The sequence below is a fragment of the Vulpes vulpes genome, chromosome 16 (genome assembly GCF_048418805.1).
Source record: "Vulpes vulpes isolate BD-2025 chromosome 16, VulVul3, whole genome shotgun sequence".
In the NCBI taxonomy this organism is placed as follows: Eukaryota; Metazoa; Chordata; class Mammalia; order Carnivora; family Canidae; genus Vulpes; species Vulpes vulpes.
Window position 1 is genome coordinate 24,483,676 of NC_132795.1, and position 12,948 is coordinate 24,496,623.

Genomic DNA, 12,948 nt, shown 5'->3' on the forward strand with positions numbered 1-12,948 from the left:
CTCAGTTTCTGAGCACACGTCCTGGTTTGTATTTATCAGAGGCTATGCATATTTAAATACGTGGGCGTTTAGTTTAGTTTTTACCTGAAAATAGAGCCCTTAAAATCTTTTAATTTTTCTGTGGTTTAATAATGGAGAAACTCTCAACAAGTTGAAGTAGGTCACTTTAGTTTTGTACTGTGTTGAAGAGTTTGATTAAAACAAAATTATTGGGATCCCTGGTTGGCGCAGCGGTTTGGCGCCTGCCTTTGGCCCAGGGCGCGATCCTGGAGACCCGGGATCGAATCCCACGTCGGGCTCCCGGTGCATGGAGCCTGCTTCTCCCTCTGCCTGTGTCTCTGCTTCTCTGTCTATCTCTCTGTGACTATCATAAATAAATAAAAATTAAAAAAAAATTATCTGGAACTATACAGAACTAATTCTCATTTATTTTGAGATTGGCCACAATTATTGAAGCTATTTTAATATCTGCAGTAGTGGAAATTTAGTGTTGAGAACAAAGATCCTCACAGATCTTTGGATCCTCACAGACCCATTTCTTGCCTCGTACAGTTAACTGGAAAGATGGAAAATTAGGTAATGCAAAAAAGATATTTGGCTTCCCCCCACCAAGTAGTCTGTATTTAGATATTTTGATTTAGATTCCCTTTTTGAGGCTTTACACTTTTGTTAATTTGTTAGTACAACTGTTAATTTGTCAGTACAGTAATAATTACAGTGGAAGGAGTTTCTGATATGCATTTTCAGTAGATTTTTATGATATTAAAAACTGTGTTAATTCACTACATTATTTATATTTGATTCTTAGACCTTTTATTGTGCATACCATGTCGTGTTACTTTAGAAATACAGTTAAAACCTGAATAGAAATGAGTCGTTTTGAATATTGTGAGACTTATGGATAACTGAGGTCATTCTATTAAAAGCCAGTAGCTAATGAATATATATTCTAAATACATTTTATATATATTATTTACTTTTAGTTATATTTTATAGTAAGCTTTCTAATTGTTCACAGGTTGATGTCCAGCATTTTTGATGACATAGTCATTGGGTTTTCTTCTTCTTGATGCTTTCTTCTTTTTTACTGCTAATTTGAATATTTCCTAGCCAAATTTTAGAGGAAATGAGAGGGAGTTGAAACACACTCAATTTTATTCTCCATTTTAGAAAGAAAAGGTGGGACAGGAATTTGAACCTAAATTTGTAAAATGAAGTTTTGAATTTAAAATTGGGGTAGCCTGGGTGGCTCAGCTGTTTAGCGTCTGCCTTTAGCCCAGAGCGTGATCCTGGAGATCCGGGATCGAGTCCCACATTGGGCTCCCTGCATGGAGCCTGCTTCTCCCTCTGCCTGTGCTCTGCCTCTGTGTGTGTGTGTGTGTCATGGATAAATAAATAAAATCTTTTTTAAAAATTAAAAAAAAATAAAATTGTTTTTCATTTTCTACCTTTAATTTTTTTTAATTTGCTTATTTAGAGTTCACTGAACATCTCACAGACCTACCAGGCAAAATACACATTATCCTTTAAAGCTTCTTGCTTTATTATGATAGCAAGGCAAAGCATTTATTTGGTAGCAAACAGTTTTAGGCAAATTGTAGAATTTGAGAAGAAACATCTGTGTTGTTTTTTTCCCATACAGTAATTTGCTTGTCTTCGAATATGTGACCTAACAGCTAACAGTTGCTGTCTGAAAGAAAATCTTTATCACACTTATTATTAAGTGTGATGTTTGTTTAGGAAATAATTTATTGATTAACTACACTGTATCAAGTATAGTCTAGATGCTGGGTATGGGTGAGAGGGAATTAGAGATCAATTAGACGTGTGTCTTTATGACTTTACAATTTTCATGTCTTTATAATACCATGAGGGAGACAGGAATGTAATGGATAGTTAAAATATAATGTGCTAAACAATAATTTCACTGTAAGAGTGCCTATGAGGCTCTTCACAGAAGAGAGCATTTAAGTACATCTTCAGTAGTCAAAGGCCATAGAGAGGTTATTATGAATTAGAGGGAATATATATACACATAGTTCTTGAAGCGCAGACACAAGAAAATTGCAGGAATAAAGAATAGCATATGTGAAGGTGGGAAGGCACCAGGACACATTGTATAAGTTTTAATTCACAGGTAAAATATGTATAGATCATAAAGTTAACACGTTAGTTTTCTTGATTCAGTATTTTTCTAGCACTTGGGAACTTGTTAGAATTTTTGTCTTTTGAAAGGGTTCTGGATTAGAGATTAGAAGGACCTGTTCTGAGGGAGTCAAGAGAGGATGGACAGCAAGGGCAGGATTGTGGAGATTGAACGTCTATTTAGGGGAGGGGTGCTCATTTAAAATAATCTACAGAAAGTAATTTAAAATTTATGGGAGTCTTGTTGCTATAAAAACTTTTAAAATCCCTTGACTCTCTTTTGCTTCATCAGCATCCTTTTCATATACCTATACGTTTTCTGTCTTCCATCTGATCAAAACCCTTCCTATTTTTTCCTGCCACTCCCAGCTTGAACTGTGGAATGTAATTTTGTCGTTTTGGATAGTTTCCTCTTCTTCTGAGTTAATTTTAAACTAGTTCAAAATTTGTTTAGCTATGTACTAAAAAGAATGATCTAATACTCATGTACTGTCCTTTTCTAAAGGTGTACTAAATTGAGAGGAGTTAAGAGTAATATGCTTTCTTTTTGCTTAATGTATACTTTTACAAAATATTGCATCATTTTCATTTTTGATTATATATTGGTATATTGGTATAATCAAAAATGAAAATGATGCAATATTTTGTAAAAGTATACATTCAATTGGTACAAATTTGAATTGAAGTCCCTACATATGACACACACACACACACACACACACACACATTATATATAGTAAATTGCAGGATTGTTATTTCTGAATTTTGAGTATTTGATATAAAATAACTAATGTCGTAAACAATAAGCTCACCATCTTTAAAGGTGTTTTCAGGTGTTATAACATAGATTGTTTATGGTAATATTTTTTAAAGAATATTCAGGAATGTGCATGAATAATCAAAATTCTGCTTTTTAGAACAGTGAGGTTTTTTCAGTGTCATTACCATTTATAGGCTTTAAAATTCATTCAGTAGTTAAAATTTTTATCAAGCACATGTACAGCACTGCTAGATCATTAAATCTGATGTCTACTTAAATAAAATCTGTTCAATGTAACTGGCTTCGTTTTTAATGATTTCTATACTTAAAAAAGGAGCAGCAGCAGAAGAGCTTATACTTTACCACCACTTTTATAGATGCCTAGTTTTTAGGGATGACATTAAGACCTAATTTGTATTTTGTTGAAAAAAATTATATGAATTATTGGCTCATTTGTTATATAATAATATGAATTGCATGCAGAGTAGTCTAAGGCTTGCTGACAAACCATATACCTGAAAACCAAAAACCATGAAAACCAAAAGAGATGCTATCTCATTGAAATGTTTACAGTGAGGAGAGTGTACGTATTTTGACCCAAGACATGGCTATAAGGTTCAGATTAATTTGTGAAACACACTGCAGATTGAAGCATATGAAATTGAGAGGTGAAAAAGCTGCATTATAAAACAAGCTTACTTTTCTTTGAGTAATATAACAGCTAGACTATATAATTGGGTCTAAGTAAAATGAGAGACATTACAAGACAGTTTAAAATAGCAAAAAAGAATCAATTTGATAATGGAAAGGTTTTATCATTTCTAGGTATAATTGATACTGATACTATGTTAAATGCATTTCCAATTATATTAGATGTAACTTGCAGGAATGTAATGGATAGTTAAAATATAATTATATATATATAATTATATTTTATATATATATATAATTAGCATGTAACTTGCTGACATACCCCAATATTTTTCTTTTATTAGTGGCTATTTTGAATAATGTATATTCATTAGAATTTCAGGTAGTTCCATTTTATGCATTCCTGAAGACTACATGGTTCAGAATTCACTCAAGACAAATTCTACATATGAATAAACTAAAAGTAAAACTTAGTGCAGTTTTATCATCAGTAATATTTTTATACTATACTTTTTTTTTTTTTTACTATACTGTTTCAATGTGTATAATTCAGAATTGGTCACAGTTGACTGAATTGTATTAATACAACTGATTAAAGTGAAATTGCCTTTTTATTTATTTTTGCTGCAGAAAATAGAACTTCCAAAGAAACTGGCAAAACGCTATCCTGCATATGAATTATATCTTTATGGAGAAGGATCCTATGCTGAAGAACACAAAATTCTCCCTTTGACAGGTATTCCAGTTCTCTTTCTTCCTGGTAACGCTGGAAGTTATAAGCAAGGTAAGTCTTGGAAGTAAATTTTAAAAGCTATAAAATTCTATTGGAGAATTTATCAGGTACATACTCTGTGTTAGTACTGTGCTAGGCACACTGGGAGACACAAATATGTGACATTATGTCTGAGAGAAAAAAAATGTGAGTACAAAAAATAGTTGAAGACCACTTAGAGAAGAGTAAGAAGGAGAAAAAGAACAGGATAGAGTGGTAGGATAAATGATACAGGGATTCAGGAATTAGCAGAAGAAAGGTTTATGTTGGAAATGGAAGGTACAGAAAACATACCCCAAAACACTGATTTGAGAAGTAAATTGCTCTTTGTTTTGCTAAACAAGAGAAAAGATTGGTTTCTTTCTTTTGTGGAGTTATTTTAATTAGATCTGGAAATACTAATGGGAACTCAGAAAGGGAAGTTTAATGTATAGATCCCAAAATGAATGTTGGCCTAGAGAAAATAGCCATTCTTTCTGGCATAACAAGTAATCTGGAAGTAATTTTCATTTAAAATGAGCTCTTTGGTTATTAACTGGTGTATTCTTTTATATGATAAGAATAGGATTCTTTCAACATTTAGTATAATTACTTTCCTGCGATGCATTTATCTAGTAAATAATTGTGTTTTAGGTATTAGGGAGCCAAAACAGACCAAGATAGATAATATCTATCCCTCTCATTAAACTTACATTTTTGTTGGGAAGACAGCCATCAAATAAATAATGTAAGTAATGTTAAAAGTTAGAAAGATCATGGGATTGAGCCCTGAGCAGGGAGTCTGCTTCTCCCTCTCCTTCTGAGCCTCCTCTGCATTTGTGCTGTCTCTCTCTTGTGCGCTCTCTCTCTCTCTCTCTCAAATAAATAAATCTTTAAAAAAGAAAGTTAGAAAAATAAAACACAGGGATAGAGGATAAATAGATCAGAGGTGGCTAGTTTAGTTGAAGTGGCCAGGAAAGGTCAGGATGAGGATGTAACATTTGAGCAGAGGCTTGAATGTAGCTAAGAAACTGAGGTATGTGACTCTTTGGGGAAAGACCCTGAGGCAGGAACATGCTTGGTACATTCAAGGCCATGAATCCAGAGACAGTGGCAAGAAATGAGGGAAAAGTAGCTACAACCTATATCATATAAGCTGTGGAAGAGACTGAATTTTTCATCCGAGTGTGATTGGAAACTTTTAGAGGGTTTTGGGTAGGAAATGATATAATCTAATTTTTCTGTTGTTAATCTTTGAAATATAACACATATACAGAGAAACGTGTAGAATATAGATACTCAGTTAAAAATTATTATAAAGTGAATACCCATAGAACTGAAACCTAAGTCAAGAAGTGGAAACCCCCTGAATGCTCCTTCCTGATAAAACTTTCTACCCTCTTTTCTAGAGGTAATCACAATCCAAACTTAAGGATAGTAGTTTCCTTGACTTTGATCGTTTTAGTATCTAAATATGCGTCTCTGTCTCTAATACAATCTACTTTTAGGGGATTATTTTTAAACTTTGTAACATAAGCATAAACATTTAGTATGTATTCTTTTGTGTTTGGCTTTTTCCACTCAACGTTTTAAAAATTCATCCAAGTTGTGGTGTGAGCTGTGATTTGTTCATTTTCCTCACTCTGTATCATCCCATTATATGACTATACCTAGTTTGGACATTTGTGTTATTTACAAGCAATTACAAATAAGGAACATTTTTCAACTTTGGATCACATAAGCCCATGCTCCTATAAGATGTTTACTGTAATATAATTTCGTGCCAAAGGTTATGTGTATCCTTTTAATTTTACTGTTTGTGTTAATTTATACACCCAGAAACAGTACATTATACTTCCTTTTGCTTCACATCCTTGACAGCATTGAAATTGTTAGATTTTTAAATTGTTTACAGTCTGGTAAGTGTGATTTATTTTTTTAAAATGATTACTTTGGCTTTGTTGTGTAGAGAATATGCTACAAAGAGGCAAGAGTGGAAGAAGGAAAAATACTAAACATCATTAATCATCAGGGAAGTACAAATCAAAACCACAATAATGGATATCATTTCATACCCAGTAGGGTAGCTATAATCTAAAAGATAATAGCAAGTGTCATGAGGCTGTGAAGAAATTGAAACCCTTATACATTGCTGGTGGGAATATAAAATAGTAGAATCACTTTGGAAAAATAGTTTGGTAATTTTTCACAATGTTAAACATAGAGTTTTATGCTTAGTAATTCCACTATAGGTATCTTCCCAAGAAAAATGAAAACATACAGTTACGTAAAAACTTGTTTATAGATGTTTATAGCAACACAATTCAAAATAGCTAAAATGTAGAAACAACCCAAATGTCCATCAACTAAATAACAGATAAGTAAAATATATCCCTAAAATGGAATATTCTTCAGCAATAAAATGAATGAACCATAAATAAGAAAATTACAGGCCAATATCCTTGATCAACATAGGTGCAGAAATCTTTAGCAACGTATTAGCAAACCAAATCCATCAATACATGATCAAGTGGATTTATTCCAGAGATACAAGGAGGTTCAGCATCCACATATCCATATGATACAATTAAAGTAATACAATGAAAGATAAAAATCATATGATCATCTCAATAGATGCAGCAAAACCATTTGACAGAATTCAGTATTCATTTATGATAAAAACTCAACAGAGTGGATATAGAGGATGCACCTCAACACAATAAAGACCATATATGATAGTCCTATAGCTAACATCAAACTCAATGGTGAAAAGCTGAAAGCTTTTCCTCTAATTTCAGGGACAAGACAAGAATGCCAAATTTTACCACTTTTTTCAACATAGTATTGGATGACCTAGCCACAGCAGTAAAGCAAGAACAATTTTAAAAAGCCATCTAAATTGGAAAGGAAGAAGTAAAATTGTCACTATTTGCAGGTAACATATATAGAAAACCCTAGACTCCACAAAAAGCTGTTAGAATTAACAAATGAATTTGGTAAAATGCAGGATACAAAGTCAATATACAGGAAACTGTTGTGTTTCTGTATACTAATAAATAACCAGGGAAATTAAGAAAACAATCCCATTTATAATTCCATTGAAAAGAGAAAAAAACCTAGGAATAAATTTAACAAAGGAGCTCTACGAGATCTCTACACTGAAAATCTATAAGACACAGATGAAACAAATAAAACAAAAATACAAATAAATGGAAAGATATTCTCTGCTTATAGATTGGAAATACTAATATTGTTAAAGTGTCCATACCGCCAAAAGCAATCTATAGATTCTGTGCAATACCTATCAAAATTCCAATGGTGTACTTCACAGAAGTAGAACAAATTATAAAATTTGTGTGGTACCACAGAAGATCCTGAATAGCCAAAGCAATCTTGAGAAAGAACAAAACTGGACATGAACAAAAAAACATGGAAAAAAAATGGAAAAAAACAAACAAACAAAAAATGCTCCCTGATTTCAAACTGTACCAGAGCTGTAGTAATGAAAACAGTATTATATTGGTAGAAAAACAGACCCACAGATCAGTGGAACAGATTGAGAGCCCAGAAGTAAGCTCACATATATATGTCAGTTTATCTCTGGTAAAAGAGACAAGAACATGCAATGGAGAAAAAACTGTCTCTTCAATAAATGGTTCTGGGAAAACTGGACAGCCACAAGCAAAAGGGTGAAAGTAGGCCACTATCTTCCACCATGCACAAAAATTAACACCAAAGGGTTTAACACCTTTGCGTGTAACACCGGAGTCCTTAAAACTGCCAGAAGAAAACACAGGCAGTAAACTCCTTGACATCAGCCTTAGCAACATCTTTGTGGATCTCACTCCAGAGCAAGAGAAACAAAAGCAAAGATAAATAAATGGGACTACATCAAACTAAAAAGCTTCTGCACAGCAAAGGAAACCATTAAAATGAAAAGGCAGGGGATCCCTGGGTGGCGCAGCGGTTTGGCGCCTGCCTTTGGCCCAGGGCGCGATCCTGGAGACCCGGGATCGAATCCCACGTCAGGCTCCTGGTGCATGGAGCCTGCTTCTCCCTCTGCCTATGTCTCTGCCTCTCTCTCTCTCTCTCTTTATGACTATCATAAATAAATAATAATAAAAAAAAACAAAAAGAAATAAAATGAAAAGGCCTACTCAATGGGGGAAGATATTTGTAAACCATATAAACAGGGGGTTAATATCCAAATATATCCAAAATATATTAAGAACTTGCATAATAACAACGACAAAATGGACAAAGGATCTGAATGGACATTCCTCCAAAGAAGACATACAGATAGACATACAGATAGACAATAGACACATGAAAAGTTACTCGATATCAGTAATTGTTAGGGAAATGTAAATCAAAACTACTTTTTACCTCATACCTGTCAGAATGGCTACTATCAGACAAGAAATAATAGAAATGAAACTTGACCATTTACACATGGATGGACCTTGAGGGTATTCTGCTAAGTGAAATAAATCAGAAAAAGACAAATACCATATGATTTCATTGATAATGTGGAATCTTAAAGGAAAAAAACGAATAAACAAAACAAACTCCTAGATACAGAGAACAGACTATGGTTACCAGAGGGGAAGGGTGTTAGGAGTGAGAAAATGAATGAAGGGAGCCAACAGTGTGGTAATAGATGGTAAATAGATTTGTGGTGATGATCACTTTGTAGTGTATACAGATGTCAAATTATTAAACTGCACACTGGAAGCTTCTATAATAAAAAGGAATGAATTAACTGATAACATGAATTACATGGTACAGTGTGGGTGAATCTTGAAAACACTCTAAGAGAAAGAAGCCAGTCATAGAAAGCCATATATATGATCCCATTTATAGAAATGTCTAGAATAGGCAAATCCATAGGGACAGAAAGTAAATTAGTACTTTCCAGGAATTGGGAGAAGAGGAATGAGAAGTGACTACTGATGAGTGTAGGTTTTTCTTTTGGGAGTAATTAAAGATGCCTGAAGTTAGATTAGATTAGTAGAATTTTGTGAGTATAATGAAAATCATTGAACTGTACACTTTCACATAAGTTGTATGTGAATTATATATGTTTAGAAAAATGGAATGGCAAACAGGTATTTTGTTTGCTAAACCATACATTGCAACTTTTAATGCCATTAATGCAATCAATTCACAAAATCTGTGAAATGGTTTACAGAGCAAAACCTAAAACAGTGTGGAAGCAGGTAGACCAGTGAGGAAACTATTGGAGTAGTTAAGGCAAGAGATGATGGTGTTTAGATTAAGAGGACATCATTGGAAATGGTGAGAAACGTTGATTGGGGATATATTTAGAAAGTAGAGGATGATAGGATTTACTGATGAATTGGATGTCATGTGTAAGGAAAAGACCAATCAAGCATACATATCTAAAGTGATGAGCATACATTTCTTGTAGGAATTTTCTCATTCTTAAAATCCCAAAGTGTGGTTTATTCATACAGATGGCCAACATTTCGTATCAAAAATTCTTCCCCTCCCTTTAGCTATTTTCCCTAATGAAGTGGAAGCAGGTAAAGAATGAATGACCTGTTTACTTTATATTTAATTTAAATTTTAAAATACTTAATACAGTACAAACAATGGTTTGTTCTTCTCAATTGATACTATTGAAGGATGTCACCCTGAAGTAGGTTGTTTATGTTTGGAGCGTGGGATAAAGTTACTTGTTAAGAGACTTTGAAGCAAGAATGGATGCAACTTTTAAAAATTTTGTTTAATTTGCACTTTTTCTCTGCAGTTCGTTCTCTTGGTTCTATTGCACTTAGAAAAGCAGAAGACATTGACTTCAAGTACCACTTTGACTTCTTTAGTGTGAATTTCAATGAAGAACTGGTGGCACTGTATGGTGGAAGTCTTCAGAAACAAACCAAGTTTGTACATGAATGCATTAAAACAATACTCAAACTCTATAAGGTAAGAAATAAGAATGCAAATCAATAGTGACCACCTATTAGCATTTTTTATTTTTCAACATATTTTAAATCATTTGTTTATTTGGAAGTTGAACATGATAGAAAGTTTTTTTTTCTTTTTTGGTGGGAGTCTGTTATTTTGAACTCAATGGTTTTTGAAGTTTAAATTGAATGTACAAGAAACCTCACATGAATTTAAGGGAAAATCTTTTTTTAACTTTATAAATTAGAAGTGCACTGAATTTTCTAAAGACCATTAGTATGGATATCTGCTTCTTGTTATGAATAACTGGTATTAGGGTAAACTACTTCCATATGTAAGCAACTATAACTAGTCAAAATATCTGAAGCACATGTTTTCAGATGTTGGACAACCAAGTAGTAAAGGACCATGACCCCTGAAAAAAGGAAAATACGTGAGGTGAGCTTCATGATTGCTTTGATTTTGTGCCTGAAAGCATTCCTCAGACCATGGGGTAAGTAGGTGGAGGTCAAAAAGAGTAGTACATGATATAACTGAGCCAAAGAAGGCCAAGATCAGAATTTGGGCTACTGGAGTTGTTAGATTTGTGGGTGGATATGAGAAAGAGGAGGACTAAGCAGAGCTAGAAGCTCTATAAATTTGGTATCTTTCAACTTTGAACGCAGTGCTACATATGCACAGGACAAGAAGCTACAAGGCAATAGCATACCAGGGAGAAGGTGGTGGGGTATGTCTACCTCAGGTGCAAGGAATAAGGGGCAATATATATTGTTAGAGAAATTTTAAGAGTGGAAAACATTCTAAAAATCATTTTATGCCAACAATTCTAAACAGTATCAGGGATAAAATATTACTATACTACCTACTGAGGTGAGCCATTGCCTTCCATGGTATGCCACAGTGAAACTCCTAGCAAAAGAAAGCTACTGGAGAATTATGCCCTGACTGAGATTCCAGAGATCACATGTGCTGGGAAATAGCAGTTCTAATCAGCTACAATAGAAAGACCCAGTAGAACACATTGGATATTTATTTGAGATCCCAGAAAGGATGCAATTTAAGTATAGAGCTACTCCAGCTCTAACATAAGAGCTCTTCTGGGATCCACTTTAATGTTTAACTGTAAGCCTCAAAAGTACTGAAGTTACGGATTTAAAGTAAAGGATACACATAACAAGAGAACAGATGGAGAATCTCAGCAGAGATATGGAAACTATTAAAAGAACAAAAAGGGCGATTTAGAACTGAAACAATATATATCAGATATGAAAGGTTAAGGGGGTGTCTGGGTAGCTCAGTCAGTTAAGTGTCTGACTCTTGATTTCTGCTTAGGTCATGATCTCAGGATTGTAAGATTGAGCCCTTTGTTGGGCTGTATGCTAGGTGTGGAACCTGCTTAAGATTCACTCTCTGCTCCTCCCTGCCTCTTAAAAAAAAAAAAGAAAGAAAGAAATGAAAAATTCAGCAGATAGGCTCCAAACAGATTGAATACTATAGAAGAGATCAGTGAATTTGAAGATGGGACAATAGGATGAAAAGGAAAGAGTCTTAACCTGTGGGACAAACTGCCTTGATGACTATAAGTTTATGGTTTTTGTAGTAATACATACAACAGAATATTGCTCAGCCATCAAAAAGAATGAAATCGTGCCATTTGCAACAATGCAGATGGAACTGGCGTGGTTTATACCAAGCAAAATAAGTCAGAGAAAGACAAGTATCATGTGATTTCACTTATATGTGCAATTTAAGAGACAAAACAGATGAACATTGGGGTAGGGGGAGAAAAAAAGAAGCAAACCATAAAAGACTCTAGCTATAAGAACAAACAGGGTTGATTGAGGGAGGGAGGGAGGTGGGGATGGGCCAAATGGGACTTGTTGTGATGAGCACTGGGTATTACCTGTAAATGATCAATCACTACATTATATTCCTGAAACCAGTAACAGGATCAATCACTACATTATATTCCTGAAACCAGTATTATTCTATATGTTAACTAGAATCTAAATAAAAACTTGAAAAAAATGAAAATGAAAATGCATGATCAGAATTTGTAAGATTAAAGTAGTTAATTTAATTTGTACGGTTAAAGTAGTTAGAAGAAATACTGTAGTCTTAAATATTTACATTAGAAAAGAACAAAGTTTAAAAACAATAACCCAGCCTTTCAACATAAGCTTAGAGAAAGAACAAAGTAAACTCAGAGTACATGTAAGGAAACAATAAAGCTGAGAATGGAAATCGAGGAAACAGTATAGACAAACATTAGTGAGAAAAAAATGATACCAATTACTGATTCTTCTAAAAGATCTAAAAATTGATAAACCCATATCTACATTGATTAAGGAAAAAAAGTAGGGGAATACAAATTAACAATATTAGGAATGAAAGAAAGGAAATTTCTAGAGCCTACAGATACTAAGAAGTTATTAAAGGATTATTATGAACAACATTATGCCAATACATTTGAGGACTCAGATGAAATTCTCAAATCCCTTGAAATATAAATTACAAAATAGACACAAGGAGAAACAAAATGTTTGTCTAGCCTTACATCTGTTTAAAATTTGTAATTAAAAATCTTACTGCCAAGAAAACTAGAGCTAAATGACTTCAATGGTGAATTCTGTGACATATTTAAGGAAAAAATAATACCCCTCTTATACAAACTAAGAAAATAGAGGAAGAAATAATACATTTAGTTCAT

General features: G+C 33.6%; 1 protein-coding gene across 1 annotated transcript in view; it reads left to right on the forward strand.

The window, feature by feature from the left end:
- Positions 1 to 12,948, forward strand: part of PGAP1 (post-GPI attachment to proteins inositol deacylase 1) — a 71,495-nt gene that overhangs the window by 1,933 nt on the left and 56,614 nt on the right. The window contains exons 2-3 of the mRNA XM_026002620.2: positions 4,187 to 4,340; positions 10,081 to 10,256. Coding sequence (XP_025858405.2) covers positions 4,187 to 4,340; positions 10,081 to 10,256 — 330 coding nt within the window. The remainder of the gene's footprint in view (positions 1 to 4,186; positions 4,341 to 10,080; positions 10,257 to 12,948) is intronic.